Consider the following 20415-nt stretch of genomic DNA (forward strand, 5'->3'; position numbering starts at 1 on the left):
ATTCCAAAGAAATCGCGCTTGCCCTTGGGAAGGAGAGAGGGAAGGAAGAAGAGAGCTTGGCCTGTTCTGTTCCCCGAATGGCAATCACTGATCCGTTGTGACACAGCAGTCATAGGGCGAACCCAAGATCTTACTGCACGTCGCGAGGATTGTTCTCCCAGGAATGTGAGACCGGCCTCTTATCTCCTAGTCATACCTCCGCCGTCTCCTGCCCTGAGAATTAGCGAGGATGATGGCACAGCGAGCGGTCCGGGGAACCGCTGCCGCCACGGCTCTGCGTCCGTTTCATTGATTATGTCGTTCAGCGCTGGACGCCAAAAGCGCGACCATGCATTTTTCCAACGGGGAAAATAGTGACGCTTCTTTTTACTTATATTTATCTTTTTGCCTTATTTTTGGAGTTTTCTAAAATTAAAAATCCAATGCCCAGACCCTGGTTATTTAAAAACAAGCAAGTTAACTTCCGCTGCATAAACTGGCCGCTTCGATCATTTCCCAGGAGGCCCTGAGATTCCTAAAATGAATCCAGTTGGAGGAAGCCGGGAGGCAAGGAGGAAGAGAGGGAGAACTAGTAATTGAGGAGGTGCTGCCTCGCTTTGCCTCCTAGGTTTCCCTTCCAGAATCCTCTCAGGCCCGTGATCAGAGGACCCTCCACTGCGCCAAGGCAGCTTCTCCCGTGGGCTGATCCGGGCCCACCCCTCCACAGTCTGGGCAGCCCCTGGGCCTAGGGGAGGCCCACCTGAATTTGGCAGCACTGCCTCACCTGGGGAGATGTCAGAGGAGCCCTGGTCCCCACTGTGCAGAAGGAAAGGCCTTCCCAGCCTTGAAAGTGAGGTGCTGTCATTCTTCTGGGGCTCACTGCAAAAAGTGCGCCAAGCTTTCTATTAAAACAATATCACAGCCACAATTACATGGAGAGCCTGTCATTGGAAGTAGTAGATCCAATGCTTACAGGAGTTCACAAATAAGAAAAAAGCAAGAAACAAATATGCATTTGCTAGCTTTTTATTTTGCCAAAAAGGGATATTTTTTAAACAACTATTTTCTACCAACACCATCGCTTCTTTTAAGAAAAACTGCTTAACTCATGCACATATGTGGATGCACACACACACAGAAAGATAAATCCTTAGACTAAGGAGCACCCCGTTAGTTGACAATGTCGAGCTTTCTGGAAAGCCGACCACTGTTTGAGAGCCGGGTTTGGGGTATCAGTCCCCTCCCTTGGCTGTGCATGGGGACATAGGCTACATCTACATCAGCTCTCAGCAAAGACCAGTGGGTTTGAGAGCCCTGATTTTCTACAGTGAACTTCTCCAGGAAATGTACATGAGAATGAATCAACTCCTCAGAAAGCCATCCCCTCCCGGAGAAAGAGCAGATAAATAAAAGACTAATGACAAAAATGTTTCCGTTATCTAACCATTGTTCACCACCTCCTAAATGTGAGTTTCCAAGGTCAGTTTAAGTCTGAAACTTCTGATTCCATCTCAGTGGTGACAGAGGCCTGGCCCAAAGATGGGCCAGCACTGTGGTATGGCCTGCTCCAGTGTCAGCTCTAGGTCAACTCACCACAAGGCCTAAATCACTCCAAATGCCCCACCAAGACCCAGGAAGGCATCTCTAGACCCCACCTGGTCTGCGGTACTCTGGTGCTCAAAGGATGTCCATCTAATTGCGGTTGGATTGGCTCTGAACAGGCCCGCAGGATGGAGAAATGGAGACCTTCGTTCTGAAAGAGATGCTGATGCCCTTGCTTTGTGCCAGGTAAGATCCTCATTGTCACTCCAAAGCAATTTGTAAGGGATTGGAAGCCTCTGAAAGGGGGAAGCACCTGTGACCATAATCCCAGCCTCTTAGTCACAGTTGACGTTTCCTTTTCTTCACAAATGCACATTCCCAAGCATTGCACAGTCCAATTTATATTCTAATGGTGAGGAAGGAGGGGCCTCTTGGGAGCTTGGAGTGCCAGGAAAGAATCAATTTCCCTCCATCCAGCAAATGTTCTTGCACCTGAATGTGTGCCTCTGAGGATGAAGGTGGAAACTGACAACCAGAAATAACACTTGGAGATGAAGCCTCATTTTGTAAAGGGCCAACGAGATGAACAGGCCATTAGAAAAAGACAAAAGAAGTAAATACAAATGACCAACAAATAGAATTAAAATGTTCAACATCACAGGTAACTTTTTTAAAATGTGAATCAATCCAATGAGATACCATTTTTAGTGCAACTAATGGCAGAATCAAGAAGTTCTAACAGTCCTTGTTTCCTAGGGCCTGGGGAAACTGACCCCCCCTTAGGAGGGAGTGGAAACAATTGCAATTTTTCTGGAAGTCAGTTTTGCTTTACATATCCAACCGCAAAAACATGCACATCCTTTGACTCCATCATTTCACATGTGCGAATGTATTCTAGGAAATAATGGAGAATGTGCAAAGATGTCTCTATATAAGGATGTTCACTAAATTTCCAACAGTAGGAAATTGTTTAAGTCATTTATGGTGTATCTAAGTAGTGGAACAAGGGAAGCTTACATAATATGATAGTTGTGTAATTGTTGAAATGGAAAGGCATTCAAACTATATTGCTAGTTTTAAGAGGGTTACAAACAGTAAGCATACATTTTTTTGTGGTTTACTCGTTTCATTCAACAAATATTGCCAAGCAATAGGAATACATCAAAGATCAAGATAGACAGTTCCTTGCTCTTATAAGGACTGCACTTCATAAGGTGATGGGGTCTGGGGATTGGATAACAATAAATAAATAAATTAGTAGAAAACTATCATATTGTGATAACTGCTATACAGAGAATTAAAGTAGGTGACATGATAGAGAGAGATCTTTCTGACAATTTAAACTGAGACCTGAATAACCAGAAGGAGAAAGTAATGAGAGCATTCCAGGCATAGGAAACAGCTAATGCAAAGGCCCTGAGGCAGGAGCAAGCTTTAGATGACACTGTTTAGATACAGCTGGGCCATGTAGTTAAAGCAAAGTGAAAGAGGGGCAGAGTGGTGGATGAGGTCAGAGAGGGGCAGGGACTGGATGGTGTGGGGTTTGGTAAACCAGGGTAAGGAGCTGCGATTTTATTCTATGTCCTATGGGAAGACATTGCAGGTCTCAACAGGAGACATGATCTCATTAACGCTTCTAAACTTTACTCTGGCTGCTGTGTGAAAGACTGGATTTGAGAGCACAAGAATGGAGGCGGAAAGACCAGTCACCGGGGCTGCTGCAGTGGTCCAGGCAAGGCTTGAGGGTGGCTTGGACTAGGGTAGGAGGTGGAGATGGAGAGAAATGGGCACAGTCAGGATTTATGTGGGAGTTAGTACCAATAGTATTTGCTAATGGATGGATGACTCCTAGGATTCTCCCTCTTTCCTCCTGTTCCCTTCAGATGCTTCCAGCCCCAACTCCACTCCTTTCCTACCCAGGTTCATCTATACTTCCCGCCTGTGGGTTCTGTGGGATGACTTGCACTGTAAACGAAATCTCCCTTTCCTCAAACTCACTCAAGCTGGGTTTCATTTCTTGCAACCCTAACTGAGGCCATCAGGCATCTGCTGTGTTACAACCATCCCAATAGCCATTTCAAGAGGGCACAGCAGTTGAACAAGCAAAGCTCAGAGAGGTGAGGCAGCCTGCCCAGTTCAGAGTGGCAGGGCAAGGATTCAAACCCAGGTCTCAGAATCCAGAGCCAGCACCTCCTCCTCTAGAACATGCTAGAGATTGACAAGATGCTCCCAGCTGCTAGTTGTCTACCAAATACTGCTAGTCCACCAAAATCTAAGCTCCTTTGATCCACAGAAATAGAACAATGGCTGCCTAACTACATTAATTTCCCAGGATCCCTTGCAGCTAGGTCTGACACGTGACTTTCTCCAGTAGAATATTAGAAGAAATGATGATGCAAGCAGAAGCCATGGCTCCTCCACACTCTTTCGCCTTCCTGCAGGTGGCAAGCCAGGCTTGGCAGCAAACCAGCTTCAATTATGCAGATCACAATAAGACCTTGAGGGATGGTGGAACAATGAATTGCAAGGAACCCGAATCCCTGAATGACCACATGGAGCTGAGTCTCCCACCAGCCTAGAAAGCCCACCTGGACTGTTACGTGAGAGAGAAAAAATATAAACTTTATTCTTTATGTCATATTATTGTTGGATCTCTTTGTTACAGCAGTCCAGCTGTACCCTAACTGATACACCACCTCAACATGATCTATATATTTTTATTTTTTTATTTTTTTAATTTTATTTATTTATTTTTCCCCCAAAGCCCCAGCAGATAGTTGTATGTCATAGCTGCACATCCTTCTAGTTGCTGTATGGGGGATGCGGCCTCAGCATGGCCGGAGAAGCGGTGTGTCGGTGCACGCCCAGGATCCGAACCTGGGCCGCTAGCAGCGGAGTGTGCGCACTTAACCGCTAAGCCACAGGGCCGGCCCGATCTATATATTTTTAAATGCCAGTGGCCTCTTTTGTTAAAAAATAATTGAACCCCTCAAACAGTACCTCGAGGCAAGGGGTAGATCCTTGAGTCTCCCCACTCCTGTCCGTGGCTGAATTTGCTAATCTGTCGACTAGATTCAATGCTTGGTGCTCTCCTAAGAGTACCTTTAAAACTCAATTTGTGCTGGAAACCAAAATCAACAAGACCTCCATGCACGAGGTATGGGAATTTTTTTTTACATACTATTATGCATTTATAAAAATATTTGAATTAAGTGCTGTATTCCTTGTTCTTAATAAATGCTTAACAATTGATAAAACAAAATAAAAAAATCATGCAATCGGATATTAATTCTGCTAGAAAAGGAATAGATTTTTTGTGTGTGTGTGAGGAAGACTAGCCCTGAGCTAACATCTGTTGCCAATCTTCCTCTTTTTGCTGAGGAAGATTGGCCGTGGGCTAACATCCTTGCCCATCTTCCTCCACTTTATACATGGGACGCTGCCACAGCATGGCTTGACGAGCGGTGCATCGGTGCATGCCCGGGATCTGAACCTGAGAACCCCGGGCTGCCGAAGTGGAGGGCACAAACTTAACCGCTACGCCACCGGGCTGGCCCCAGATTTTTTTGTATTGAATTGGGTTTATTCCAGAGAGGCCAGCTTTTGGGGGTCATGGGATCTGGTTTTCATATGTTAATGAATGATTTTACTTTCCAAAGATGTTGGTGACTTAGGGAGCAAGGGGAAACCCTAGTTGATCGATGAAAATTTATTTATATCAGCCAATGAGCTTCTTCCAAAGGGTCCAAATCTGGAGACCGACGTAAGATCCCCAGAAACAGGTGTGACTCAGTCACTTCCTGGAAGTTCAACTGAATACTTAAGGGAACCCGGTGTCTCCCTGAGCTTCCCCATGGTTCACACGACTGACAAAGCCTTCCAAAGCCCACCAGGAAAACAACCTACCAGCAGAGCGTGCTCTGGGGACATTGCGTGCATTTGGCTGGAGGTGACAGCACTGCATTCATACTCCACAAGCTTTGGCAGCACTGCAGAAAGTGAGAAATGGGCTTGCTCCCCGGAGTGGCAGGTGTAGGTGTTTCTGGCTTAAGCCTAGCAGGAGAGGTGGGGGAAAGGACGGTAAGGAAAAAGGGACCACACGTTTAGGGGGAAATGCCCTGCATTGGGACTCAGATGGATATAGATTCCAATAGTGACTCTACCACGTGCTCATCAACTCATATAACCTCTTTGAACCTCAATTCCCTATAAAATAGGAATACTTATCCTCACCTCATAGTGTTATGAGGACTGAGGAAGCATCATATAGAATGTTCTGGCAAATGATAGCAAAACAAAACCCAAACTGATCCTGCCTTGAGCTAAAGACGTCAGCAAGCCTGCCCTCCTCGCCAAGTCCCGGCGAGGGAACAGAGCCTGCTGGCTGGCCCCCAGGTTTCTGCATTGTCGAGGACAGGCTTCTGTGGGTGCTGCTGTGGGGCGTGTGGAGGTGCTCGCTGACCACATCCCAGCTGTTCTCCTGCAACTGTAGCTGCTCAAACCCTCCAACTCTTCTCAAGGCTAAACCACCAGCAAAGCCGAGTCAAAGCCTCACGGAAAAGGCTGCTTCCCAGTCACCTTGTTCTGTCGTCCAAAATCGTGAAACAAAAATGAAGGCCTGCGTTACTTGCTTTCTATTCCTGAGGCTGATAGTCCAATTTTTTTTGCCAAGAAAACACTTCATTTTGCCTCGATTATGGTCCTTAGCAAATGACTGGCCTGGGAAAGAAGGCTAAAGAGAAACAATGAATTAACTAGGTCTCCCTTTTTTCTGATGGGCACAGGCACTGGGTTTTTAGCTTAAACACATGTACATACTATCAAATATGGAAAATTGGGTGATTTTTCTCAGTATGGTTTTGGGGCTCCCTCCCATGCAGAGACCATGAGCGTTGGTCCGATAGCCATTCACTCCCTCCCCTTCCAAGCTTCTCCTCATGACTTCCCAATCTCTGTAATGAGCACTCACCACTCCCCACATTTTGATACTCCTCCATCTCCCACTTTTGCAAAGCATTTGGGTCTTCCATGAGCCCCATACTTCCCAGTGCACTCTTAGCATTCGGGTCATGCTCTCAATAACATTGTGCCAAGATTAATAGAATCCTCTAGCTGGCCTTCCACCTCCTATCTCTCCAAACCATCTTCCATTGACCTACCTAAAGTGCAGCTGCACTCACATTATTCCTCTACTCAATAAGCTTCAATGGCTCCCTACTGCTCATTCTGCAACCAAGATCCTCCACAATACGGCCCTAACCTCCCTTCCCCTTCACATCTCTCCTTCAGGACATGCCTTCCAACTAGACTATCACCCCTTATTGAACTTACCCACCTTTTGCCATTTCCAGGCCTTTATTCATGTGATTTCTCTGCCTGGAATATTCTCCCTCCTTCCCTATCATCCACACGCTGAAATCAAATCTGTCCATCAGAGACCTGGAGTGACACCTTGTCCATAAAGACTTCCCCAATTCTTCCAGCTGTCAATAAATCCCATGACATTGTATTGGCACTTCCTTGTGTCCTGTTCCCCTCTACCTTGCAGTGTCAACTCTGAAGTATCTGTAGGGGCTTCTGAGCAGCAGTCTGGTTGGAAGGGACGGCCGGAGACTGGCCTTAAAGCTGCATTTGCACAAGCACCGTGTTTCACTATAATTATATGAGGAGAGGGGCTGATGCGATGGAAAATGGAGCTGCTGAGGCACCCCCTCCCCCCACCCCAGCCACTGAGGCCTATTTGCTCTTCTTTTCTTTCTCCCACTGGTCTGCGAGTGTCTTAAGGGTAGAGCCTGTGTCCCTCGAGTCAACAACACTACTGCAGGGTCGCACGATGCCAGCTGTGGAGTAACTGCTTGACACGAAATGCGCCGGGTTTACTAGAGCAGGCAATGCTTCTGAGAGGCATCTGGCCTGCACAGCTTCTTCTGGTCTGTGCAAAACAGGTAACTCCCCAGCACCCAGCCCTCCCGTGTCTCACTGATGCCAAGGGGGGCACAGCCATCCCCTCCTTCCTTAACAGGCTCCTAGGAGAGCGCCTGACCTGCTTTTACTTTTAAGCTGCCCTTTTACTTTTGAACCAGAATATAGCCAGAAAAACGTAATAGTGTGGCACCCAATCCAAAGCGACAGGTCCTGGTGCCGGCCCTGGAAGAGTCATGCCAATTCACCTCACATGGTTTTGTCAGCTGGGAAGAAATCCTCAATCAATCTCACCGGGAATCTACTTTCTGAGGGTGCGCTCTGGCCCAACCGGCGCCACCCCTCATTTGAAACAGAGACAGCAGATCGCTCCACAGTCCGGTAGCCCGGGCTTTCCCTGCGCTGGGTGGGGTGCCTCCTTCCATGGCTGGAGCCCCATCAGCCCCCCCGACACAGCGCCCTCTCCCCATAACCTAAGGGCCTCTGCGAGGGGCGCGGAGGGGGACCCGGCGACTGCTCGTATCCCTCACAACAAAGAGAAAAGGAGAAGAGTGGCCAAGAAGGGGTAGAAACCCCAGCTCTCCTGTTTTCCTCTATAAATCTGAGGCCAGATTTTAACCTCTCCCTCAGCAACTTTGCACTGAATGAGAGAGAAACTAATACAGATTCTAGTCTTGTACTGCTTTAGACATTTGCTCCCCCACCCTTTGTTACCTAATGGCCTTCAGGGTTTTTTTGGTTTGTTTTTCAACTCTTGAAGCCAGGTTAGCCTATTTCCTACTCACATTTTTAAGGAATTCAGGCCCTCTGCAGTAAAAAGAGACAAGCATTCCCCGGAGCTTTACATTAGGAATGTTTCTAGATTGTTGATTGAAAGCATGTACATTTGTTCATTTGCACCCTAAACACACCCCACGGCCTCATTTAACTCTGAGTGCTCATGTGTGTATTGCAACTGCCTGTGCATGGTTCCAACTTAATCAAGTACTTAATGAGTAGCATTAATATTCCTTGTCTTCTCCACGGGAGCCCACGCTCATCAAGGTGTACAGCGGCTGGCTGCCTCCGCAGCCCGAGGTTGAGCTAAGTATTGTCTGTCCTCATCTAGACAGTGGACGGTTTGTCCCCCAAGATGGGAAAACCCTGCTGGGTACTTTCCAAAGGCTTCATTTTAAAATGAGATGTTTCCACTTATAGATCTTTTGAAAATGCCAAACAATCTGGAAGACCAGGAAGAAATGTATTATCGGGGTGATAGTCATTCAGAGATTTTTGTAGCATGCCTGGCTATTTTTTAGCCAGGCACTGTGCTAAGCGCTGGGGATGCCATGATGACCCCAGGCCCTTTAGTTCCTGCCCTTGTGTGCTTACAGGCTGATGGGAGAGGCCCACACTTATGGAAGGGTCACCCTAATCAGTGCACAATTGCAAAGTGAGATCAGTGTCAGGAAAAGCTGGGGTGCTGGGCAAGCCATTCCCTACGGAGGAGATCCTGGAGCTGAGCTGAAAGACGAATAAGGGAAGAAATCAGTTATTCATTGAATATTACGGCTGGAACACACACACACACACCATCTAGTACAAATCCTCTATTTATAGATGAGGAAACTGAGGCCCAGCAGAGCTAAATATCTTGCCCAAGATCAGAGCTAACTATAGAAACCAGCGATCCCATTACCCAATCCCTTCCTGCTAAATCACATGGATTTTATTTATATCCCAGCTATAGATTATCTCAATACACTTGGCCAATAAAACGCAGAATATTGAGTTAAAACCACATCCCTCAAGACCACTAGCATAAATAACGATCGTGTTTTAATATAAATGATACCTTTTCATTTTGCAAATCCGAAGAGTTCTCATCATATCAAAATCCAAGACAGTTTGTTTTCCGTAAGAACGGGAAGGTCGTAACCCTGTCTAAGATGCACTGGCAAATCTCTCTAACCGTGCAATGCTAATTGGGGCGTGAGCTGTGTGTTCAGGCTGACTTCATGCCCCAGCTGGAGTTTCAGATTTGCACATGGCGATTGGGTGGCTCTTCGCTGTTTCACTGCAACGGTCTTTCCCTGGACTCCGCGAGCCTCGGGGGATTTACGCTGCCGAAGTGGCCGTGTTCTCGCCAGTGTGTACATGCGCTGCATGGTGAAACATTCTTTTGAAAAGCCCCTGAGAATCCACTTGCAGTCCGTGCTTGTGCATGTAAAAGCGCAGAGCGAGGACTGGACAGCAGCGCAGCGGACCCGAGTTTACCCCTGGGGAACGGCTGCCATGGGGAGGGGATGTGATACGGTCTCCTTTTTACTCTAGAAACGCCTGAGTGCGTAAAACTGTACGCAAGAACGTATTCGTGTATTACACACTGAACACATATGTATCACTTTTTAAAAAGAAGAATCAAACAAAAATAACGTGTCAGTAGAACAAAGGTGCCTCTCCGCAGAAAGCAGCAGCGTTTCTCCTGGATGTGAAAGTCTATTCCAGAAGCCTCAGAGTAACTGCCCCTTGACCATCACGGAACTGAAGGTGGAAAGCATGCTGTCCACGGCATCTCAGCGCGAGATGAGGAAAGTTGGAGGCGCCTCGAGGGTCGCCTCACTTGCCGCCCGCGCCCCTCTAACCCATGCGTTGAGGGAAGTCTTGGCTTTCCAGCGTGCGCACCCCCACCCACCCAACTGGTGCTGATGCGGGAGGGTGCGGCCCCGGCGGGGAGGGGCAATCCGAGCCTGCACCCCTCCTCCTCTCCCGCCGCCTCCCCGCCAGCCCCGCCCGCGCTCGCCCCCCGCCCGCACCCCGGGCGCTTGGCCCGCCCCCTCCCCTCGGCGCTCAAAGGAACCTCGCGACGCCGCGCTCGGCAGCAGCGGGCGGGGGCCGGGCGAGGGAGGGGGCTGGCCCGAGCCGCCCGACTCTGCAGTTGTCTCCCGAGCGCGGGCTGCGCCGCCCGAGACGCTGGGCTGGAGAAGCCCTAGCCGTTCGCTCCCGGGCCGGCTCCTCCAGGCGCTCGCAGGCATGCAGCCTGGGAGCAGGCGGCGTGCCCCGGGCCGCTGCTGAGCCGGCCGGGGTGGCGGGGACGAGCGTTTGCCGAGCCCCTCCCACCTTGCCCCGGGGCCGACCAGAGGCGCCCCGGCACCCCCTCTTCGCCCGCAGCCCCGCTAGCGCCACCCCCCGCGGGCCGCAGGGTCTCATGCAGCCGCCAAGGTAAGCGCGGGCCGGGAGCGGGGCGGACCCGGCTCTGACATCCCCGAGGCGCCGCCGACACTTGCCGGGACCCCGCGTCTCATCTTGCTCTCATCTTGCCCAGATTTGGAGCTTTGCTGCGCCTCGATCGCTTTAGCTCTTGGCATCAGTAAAGTTTTTGTGGTTTGGTATTTGCTCTTTTTTCCTAAAATGCTCTCCCCCGGCAGCCGGCAGCGCGCGTGGTTGGGCAGATCCGGCGAACTGCTCTTCCGCTGTGTGCGGGCTGGGAGCTCCCTTTCTCCGGCGCGGCCACCTCCTGCAGCGGCCGCTCTGCCCGGCCCGCGGAGCCTGGGACAGAGCCTGGGACGGAGCCGGCCACCGGGCTGTCCCGCCGTGAACCCCCATTGGCCCGACTCGCCCGGGACCCCTCCTCCTGCTCCGCGCCTGGCTGCCTAGGCCAGCAGCAGAGCCGCGGGACGAGCGCCTGCCCCGGGGGCGTCGGCGCTGCGCACTATCTGGGCTCGGGTCCGGGCAGTCCTTTGCCTGGGAGTGCCGGTGCGCAGGAAGGTGCGGGGCTTGGGTAGAGTGCAGAGGGATAGGATTCCCGAGTGGCCCCGGCATTCCTAAGTGGACGAATCCGCGCCCAGCTCGCGCCGTGGCTCATCCCAGGGTACAAGCCGGGGCAGGGGGACAGGTGTATTTAGGGGGAGGGCCGATGTGGGGGACGCAAGGATGCAATTCTTGATTGCATCCTGTTAATGTACGTAATTGCATTGGATTTGCTCTGAGGTAGAATCAGTTCCCCCAAGTTGAGATTTTAATGGGAGCCTGCGAGCTGCTATTATGAGGTGTGGTTTCAGAAGGCGTTGGATTGTATTTATTTTATAAATCGGGTGTCTTGCGGACGGATTAGGGGAAATCGCGCCATCTAGCGGAAATGGTGAGCTGCGCGTTCCTTTTAGGCAACGAAGTTGGGTGTTCAAGTAGGAGACTCCTGCGCGAGTTTGGGAGGCGGGAACTAGCCCTCGTGTCCTTGGGAAGTAGTAGTTCTCGGTGTATCTACAGTCCCCGGGAGCGGGAGCGCCCGACGACCCGAGCTCAGCACGCCGAACTCAAGGGACAGAACTGCAGGTGGTACTGAGTGGCGGGCTGTCACCGCAAGGAGATCTGCCAGCTTCTCCACCAGGCTTTGGGATCTTCCAGGAAAAACATAACATAAAATGTTGCCTCCTGGTAAGAGGATGCCCCTTCCTCGGGCATCTATCGCAGAAATTTGAAAAACGTTTGCACGGACGTTCCTCTTCTCCCGTGCAGCACAGACAAGTGATTTTTCAGGCGAATCTTGGGCCATGACCCCTAGAAAAGAGATTGGCTGTGCTCTGAAGGGCAGCTGAAGGAGAATTGGGAACGGGTCTGTGCCAATCTGTACAGGAACCGTGTAGTGTACCAAAAATGGCATTTTTGCACAAACAAAGAAGAGGTTTCCTGGGTCCAGCCCTGTGGCATACTGGTTAAGTGCGCGTGCTCCGCTGCTGGGGACCTGGGTTCGATCCAGGGCGTGCACCGATTGTCAGGCCATGCTGTGGCAGTGGCCCATATAAAGTGGAGGAAGATGGGCACTGATGTTAGCCCAGGGCCAGTCTTCCTCAGCAAAAATAAGAGGAGGATTGGCATAGATGTTAGCTCAGGGCTGATTTTTCTCACAAAAAAAAGGTTTCCTGCTGTTCCAGTACCACAGCAGGTGACAAGCAATCCCCCTTTATAAGGGACATGATCTCCAATTAACACCAGGGGCTGACTTTGCTGGATGGCAAGCAGAGCGGACAAAGGCTCTGGGTGGGGCACCCACACATCCGGGCGGGCTCCACATTCTCTGTGGCTGGTTTTTGCTGCCACCTTCCAGGCCAGATGGTATTAGCAATGAGCTGGGTTCTCCCTGTTCTGAAGGGTACATGGGTTCCTTGCAGAGCAGTGTGCTGTTCTGCTGGTGGTGAAGACTCTTGCCCCTTGAGATCCTCTGAGCTGTGGTGGTGGTCACGGATGTCCCAGCCTCCTTTTTTCAATAGCCTTGTTCTCGTCATTTCCTTCCCAGGTGACAGACAGGTGCTTATACTGCAAGCAGACATGTGGAATGGTGGGTGGCCTGTCTGCCCACCTCCTATGCTGTCTCAAAGTCACTCTTCATTTGCAAGTGTTTATTTAATAACCAGATTTGTGACAAAAAGGATCTTGCAGTAACCTGGCATCTTATTCGAGGAGGGCTTCTCTGACTTTTGCTAAGAAACCTCTATCTGCTTTCTCTCCTCACAAAGCCTTTCCAAGGCATGACTCGCTGTCTCCCCAGTGTGTATAATAATACAGAATGGAGGCATGAGAAGCTCCTATTTAATATGCCCCTTGACTCAGCTCTTCAGCTGCCCCATGTGGGGCTAAATACAGGAATCTTAGATGAGGAGATGCAAAATAAAATGAATAGGTACTAGGCATCCCTAACAATGGGACAGGGAGTTTTTCAAGCCACTCTCACAGTGATGCTCGCTGGTTCCAGGAAGCAGTCAGGAACAGGTGCTTTCATTCCCATGTTTCAGAAGAAACTGATGCCCAGAGAGGTGAAGGGGCATAGGCAGGGTTTAAAGTGCTTTTTTCCCTACAACCTTGCTACCAAATGAATTAAACTCAAGCTCTTGCTTTTGCCAAGTATGGTCCCAAAATTTGTTCACACCTTGGGAGGCATGATCACCAGTCTCTTGAGAAGTCTGCCATCCAAGGAAAGAGACAGGATATACCCACGAGAAACGGAGCGTAACAAACAAATATTATTGGAAACCAGTGCCAGACTTATTGGAATCTGTTAGTTCTGTGAAATGAAAAGACACTACTCCTTAAAGATCATTGTTCTAGAACTTGACTTATAATATCCCAAAGTTAAGTTCAAATAACTTTTAAGTGTCTGCAGTGTTCCTGTGGCTCTTTAGGAGACTGGCTTTGCTTTTCAAACAGCGTTCATGGTTTATTCATTCAACAAACTTAACGAAACATAAATTTAACCCGAAGAAGGGAGGCTCCAGGCTCCCCTACCTGTCTGGTATCCAGCAGTAGTCAAATGACAGGCTCCTCTTTTTCTTATTTTGACTGAACAACAGCTCAATTTCAGCCTCCCTTCCCTTAGCAACAGAGCTATGAAGGAGCAACGAACAGGGCAGTGGAAAAAATTAAGAACTGCCTCGCCCAAGTGTGCCGACGGAGTCAGGCAGAAGTCAGTTTCCTTGGGGACAAATGAACATCTTTTAAAAGGATGCCCAGTTTCTTAGCCAGGTCTGACCTATGAGTAGAACATGCTGTATCATACTAGCATTAGAGGTCAGAAGGCGAGAATGCCTACTAAGGTGTGAAACTTTACAATTCTAAGGGTAGTAAGAAGAAGAAATTTTGAAATTTGGGCAGAAATTTAAAAAATAAATGCAAACATCTTTTATAGCCCTGTTTAAAAATTTTAAAGCCCTGCTACTTGATGGATATAAAAATGCACTATGTAACCTACTCAACTTATAAAATTATTCTATCTAAATTACTACAGTAAAGAATTAAAATGCAGCAAACACTGCTTATTCGGAGAATAATTACAAAGTTGCTGGTTGAGTTTACTTCTCGTTTTTCAATTGTTTGTTTAAAGCAACACTACAAGATGGAGAACTTTCAGGAATCAAGATACTGGGTTTGCCAGAGTCTGAACATCTGGCAAAAAACTTGAAAACAAAAGATTCTGTCAACTATCTGGTAAAACAAGGCAAATTCCTATAGATTCTGTGTCCTCGACGTCGGGCAAAGCAGAGGTTGGCAGATATGAGTAAAAATGCCCTAGAACTTGTTGATTTCTGTCTCATTAGGGCATTGTTTCTTGGTTACCATCCTTTGTAGCTTCTCCTTATGTTTCATTGTTTCATCTTCGGGGACTCTCAGATCTCCGCGTCTTTGCCTGGCTTGCCCTGGCTGACAGCCACAATTTGTCCTGTTAACTGATAATACTTTTCTCTTCTCCTGCCCTTGTGAACAGACGTATTCTGCATTAAGTCCTCAGTAAGAGTTTCAGTACCATTACTTTATTCTTAGCACACTTTTCTTCTTGAATACGGATGCAAGCTTTTTTTCATCCTCTTTAGGAGTTTTGAGGAAATTGCTCTTTGATGACCTCTTTAAGTAAAGATTAGGTGGAAACACAAACATGCAGAGACTCACCCATGACGACCTCCTAAACGTTCGTCATGGTGTAAGCACTGTCGGCACAATGCAGACACTCTACCCTAGAATTCACTCTCCTGTTAGTCTTTTATACATCTCCCAGTTGATCTGTACCATCGTGTGTCTCATCCCTCCAGATTATCTATTTAAAAACTGTGATATCTAGTGTTCAAGGTTTCACAAGTTGTATCCTCTCTGTCAAAGTCTGATCCACTTGTGAGGCTCTCAGACCTTGCTGTTATCCCTTGCAGCGATGCCCTTTCGCCTGTTCAAAGGCTGGCTCTCAGAGAGGCTTGCTCAGAACACCTGCTGGGCAAATGCTGGGCCAGCTCAGCGTCTTAGCAATTTTCTTCCAGTGTGCATTTTCAGCTCCTGGCACTGGCGTCCTGAAGAATAGACTGCTCTCACAAGAACATGTCCATTGGACTGCGAGAGTTTAGCTAAGCTTCTCCATGGCACTGCTGCCTCCACATCCATTTTGTTTGGCCAAGCAGTCCTCAGGGGCCTTAAACTGACACTAGTCCCTCTAGCAAGCGCATGCCCTAGACAACAGCCCGCAGAGTCACAAGCAAATGTAAGTCCTCGTATGACTCCCCAACAGCCTTTGTGACCAGCAGTGTCCTCTGCCTCTCAGGGCCTGCCCAAGACCCCGTGGGGCTCACCAAAACCCCACTCTCTGGTTTGAATTGGCCAGTCCAGCCCTAGCCCTGGAACCCCAAAGCACTCTGCCCTTGGACCCTAATAAAACCATATGCCCAGGTCTTGCCTCTCTCTCTCTTTGCACTCTACCTTGACCTCCCCCCGTGGCCCCTCGAGGCGTGCTGTGTACTTCCTCTGGGACCTGTGAGTAACAAACTTCTCCATTTCAGTTTCTCCCGTGGTCTGTTGCTGAACCATGGCTCACCATCTGGCACCCTATGCTTCACTTAACAAGTGTTAATTTGACAGATTCATAATAGAAGAGCACACAGAAATGCATGTTCCATTCACAGAATCATAAAAACTACAGAATTTCCTCAAAACAATTGATACCTTGAAAACAATAAGAATTAATGTTTGTTTGGAAGTTTTGGTGTATAATATACTCTCATTTACATTTAATTTAATGTCCTTTATGGAAAGAGATAGCATATAAATAATAAATAGATTTTTTTAATGCAATTGCATTTTCTCAGATGGGCTTCCATTTATGCAAGAGAGACAAAGCAAAAAGAAATATAGAGCTCAGAGGCCAGGCTCACCTGGAGATGTGATGAGGCTCCTAGCAGCACCCCCCCACAGGTCCAGACTTGCTGATAACCCCTCACTGCTCAGTTTGGCAGCTCATTTGCCCCAGAACAAGGGATTCATGGGAGTTGAATTTATGCTGTTTTACATCACTCAGTGCAGCTAAAGTAGTTTGCTATTCAGATTTCAGAATACTGAATTCAGAATGCTTCCCTGACTATCCTGAAGCACACTTGATTTTGTATCTTTGGGTATCTCAAGATCACATGGTAAGGAAAAGCCAGATGCCACCCTCTTCATGCTGTGAGGGTTTTACATTGCTTGTATTATTCTCTGCTGAGAGCATTTTGAGAAAAAAGATCCTTAAACTCCGAGTTGTCTGATTTCTTCATGAGTAAATGGATGTTATTGGCAGAGTCTACTGACTTCGGGCTTGGTAGGGAACATATTGCCTGCTCTGAGCCTGGGCCAAGGGTCAATGAGGGCCAAGCAAACTCAAGCCAAGATGATGCCCAAGCCCTCCCTTTCTGGGTCAATGACCAGTTTCTAGGGGCAGAAGTACATCTGGCTTTGAATTTGAGACATGCTCTGAATGGCTTGTGGTCTAAAGGGGCTGCAATAATGGAAACTATAGATACGTTTACCCAGACATCTTCTTGTTGTGTAATATTTACCTGTCATTCAGAAGCTCTTAAATCCAGGTAAGCACTCTGTAAAAACTTGACCTGAAAAATACCATTTAGCATCCAAAAGAAAGAAAAAGAATATAACTATTTCGGTGCTGGCCCCGTGGCTTAGCGGTTAAGTGCGCGCGCTCCGCTACTGGCAGCCCAGGTTCGGATCCCGGGTGCCCACCCATGCACTGCTTCTCTGGCCATGCTGAGGCCGGGTCCCACATGCAGCAACTAGAAGGATGTGCAACTTTGACATACAACTATCTACTGGGGCTTTGGGGAAGAAAAAAAGGAGGAGGATTGGCAATAGATGTTAGCTCAGAGCCAGTCTTCCTCAGCAAAATTAGCTCAGAGCCAGTCTTCCTCAGCAAAAAGAGGAGGATTAGCATGGATGTTAGCTCAGGGCTGATCTTCCTCACAAAAAAAAAAAAAAGAAGAATATAACTATTTCAACTTCCTAAGTTTTTAGGGGGCTGGGGAAAATCATTCAAGGAAATTTTTCTTTTCTTAAAACATTTTTATATTTTTGTTTGTTTCTGGAAAACAGTATATCTCTATATTCTATATACTATATACATATTCCCATTTCTAATGCATGACCTGTCATTATATATATGGACCTAACAGAAAATAGTAAACCCCAGGTGACTATGAGAAGCAGCTATGGTTTGGTGGGGAAAACATTGAACATGGCATCACGGGGCCTGGGTTTGAGCCTCTCCCTGCCATTTATATTCTTGGTGACCTTGGACAAGTCACTTAATCTCCCAGAGTCTCAGTCTCCTCATCTATGAAATGGAGACGGCTGTACCCATCACATAGTTGAGATGACTCTACAGGTACATGGGAGACTCTGTCTTATGGTGGTTGCTCAACAGAGCTTGAGTATAATTGATAATGTGCTTAGAAAACACCCAGAAGTCAAGGGTATCTAGTAGTCCTTGGGGAATTCTGCAGATTTCCCCCCAGTTCCTATACATACAAAGGCTCTAGCAGAATCAGACGGGTAGTAGACACTCTGTAATAATCCAAACAATGGTTCTTATCATATTGGCAAGTACTTATCAACACTTACTCTCTGCCAAGCATCTGTTCTAAGTGGTCTGTTATTGTGTTCATTCATTTAATCCTCACAATCACCCTTGAGGGAACTAAAGTATATCCCCATTTTACAGATGGGATAACTGAGGTCTAAGAGTCTGGGTTCAGACTGCATGTTCTTAGCATGCCGTATTGCCTCTCTAATGTAAAAGTGAAGAAATTCCCTCAGCCTCCAACAAATTTAAACAAGAAAACCATAGCGGCAGAGGAGAATGTCACAAAAAGCGATGCATTTGTTCTTCTTTCTGGATTGGCACTCTTCCCCACCTCCCATCAGCTGGGGATCTTCTTTATTTCAGCTTTGCATTAGCCATTCTAAACAATTTTGAATTTGATGAATAACTTGGTTATCTGTTCCTATTGCTAAATGTCTATGGTATTTGCGCTTGGCACCAAATTGTTCATTAATCCAAATACTCCAGCCTTCTGCTGGTTGAGAGAGAGACACAGACTCGCTGTCAGTTCAAACAATTGCCATTTGGTGGATAAATGGTTCCAAGCTGGTTCTTCTCCCAAGAACTTACTGGAATGGGGAGAGGTAAATGCTGGGTGGTCTGTTCTCCGTTACAGGAACCTGGTGCATCTTGGTATGGGTATCTGAAAGTTGCTTTAAAACAAGAGGTTACTAAATGTTTTTAAGGTGTGTTTCAGGTATACAGTAATATTGCTGAGGATTATTGTGGAAGAATTTCATGCTGACACCATAATATAAAAATGTCACTCATCAAATAACATTTCCCACTTGCTCGGCAACATTTTTGCTTGGAGAACCCAGAAATGTTACAAATGAGGCCCCAGAATGGCTCCTCGGAGTCAGGTGTGGGCAAGGCCAGTTAGTTACAGATCCCTAGAGACACCAGGTCACTGGATCCCTAGAGACACCAGAGTATGGAGCTGGATCCCTAGAGACACCAGAGTATGGAGCTGGGAGGACCACCCCCACCCCCTGCCCCCGCTGGGGCATCCAGGCCAGGATTCTGCAGATTGCAAAGCTGAGGGTCCAAGGATAGGACAGGACATGCAGGGGCCACACAGCTGGAGGTAGAGCCACCCCAAATCCCAGGTCTCTCTCTTTCCCCATATCCACTGCAAGGTCTAAAAAGTCTCGGTCTCAGCACTGTCAAGTAAGCAGTTCACAGATGCTATCACTTTTGTACTGGGCTTTGTAGGCAGAAGAAAATTTGCAAGCTGTAGACCAGATAGTAGAGTGCCAGACAAGAGGCGCGAGAGGAAAATGAGGGCAGGGAGACTTGCATATATGAAACTCCAGTTACACACTAGTTTATTTCTCCGGTAGGGAGAAATGGGAGGAGTGTCAAAGAAAAAATGTGGCTCTTCCAAGAGCTTACTGAGAAACGTGGAGGTCAAGAAGAAGTGAGAAAAGACGGAAGGGGGGCTTCCACATACCATGGAAATGTGACCCCACAAACTAGCAGGTCATCAGGAGGGCTCCAACCCAGCCTGGGCTGAGGCTGGGGGAAGACAAAGGGATCCTTGCTTCTGTTCCAGCAAGAGAATGAGCACATGATGAAGAGTAGGGTTAGTAGAGGCAGAGGGGAGGTGTTGGTGAGCTCAATAGAGGTGGCTTGAGAGCCAGGAGTCCGCTAGACCTGCCCGAACCCCACTCTGCCACCAAGCCAGCTGGGTGACCTCAGGCAGGTTCCTTACCCTCTGCAGGGTAAGTTGGGGTAAATGTGAGTTGTCTGACTTCCAAATGAGAAGCGACAGAATAAGTGTCTTTACATGGAACTTGAAGTCCAGGAAAAGAAGAGGAAGTAGCTGTCGAAAGGCATGTGGCATCCCTCACATGGACTACTTTATATTTAAGCCTATCTGTACATACATCTCTAAATCCCCTTTGGCTGGTGAACTCAGTTCTTCTCTGACTGCTTAGCTCCTGCCATGATGGAGGGGTTCATAGGACTGTTTAACTGAGAAAGAAAATAAAATAGGAAATACCCACTGTGGAGGGAGCAGTCAGGAGGTTGCTAACAGTTTTTGGTAAAAAGATAGCTAGATTGATTGCTTTTATATGTGTTTATATGCACATGGAAATACCTAGAAAGATGCACATGAAACTGTTAACAGTTATTGCCTCCAGGGAGAGTGACCTAATTTCATTTAACAGGAAATTGATTTTTTTAACCCTTGCATATATTACTGTTTCGATTCTTTAAATTAAATGTGATGCTAGATTGAAGAAAACAGAAAGCCCAGAAAATTTATATCTTCCCAGCACAGTGAATATGTCCATGCCTACCAGGAGGGCTGTGCTTTTGGGAGGGTCTGAGGGGGGCAATCCATGCAGATGTCCCACACTCAGCTGGTCCACCAGGCCTGGAAAGTTCTCAGAGTCTGTTTCTGAAAGTGGACTCATGAGCATGAATGCTAAGCCATGGGGCAGTCTGAGGCGGATTGTCCAAGAGGTGAAATTTTGATGGAGGGTGTTCTAGACGGTGTAAGGCTGATGGTAGTGTAGATGTCACCAAATCTGGTACTGGTGACATCATGCTTTGCAGTCAGTGGTCCTATTTGTTAAAGGAATTACCAG

At 47.8% G+C, this 20415-nt stretch overlaps 1 protein-coding gene across 1 annotated transcript in view; it reads left to right on the forward strand.

The window, feature by feature from the left end:
• The first annotated feature begins 10368 nt into the window (after window positions 1–10368).
• Window positions 10369–20415, forward strand: part of RGMA (repulsive guidance molecule BMP co-receptor a) — a 44861-nt gene continuing 34814 nt past the window's right edge. The window contains exon 1 of the mRNA XM_004432016.3: window positions 10369–10644. Coding sequence (XP_004432073.1) covers window positions 10631–10644 — 14 coding nt within the window. The 5' untranslated portion in view covers window positions 10369–10630. The remainder of the gene's footprint in view (window positions 10645–20415) is intronic.

The sequence above is a fragment of the Ceratotherium simum genome, chromosome 3, assembly GCF_057802395.1.
Source record: "Ceratotherium simum simum isolate JZ-2026a chromosome 3, ASM5780239v1, whole genome shotgun sequence".
Lineage (NCBI taxonomy): Eukaryota > Metazoa > Chordata > Mammalia > Perissodactyla > Rhinocerotidae > Ceratotherium > Ceratotherium simum.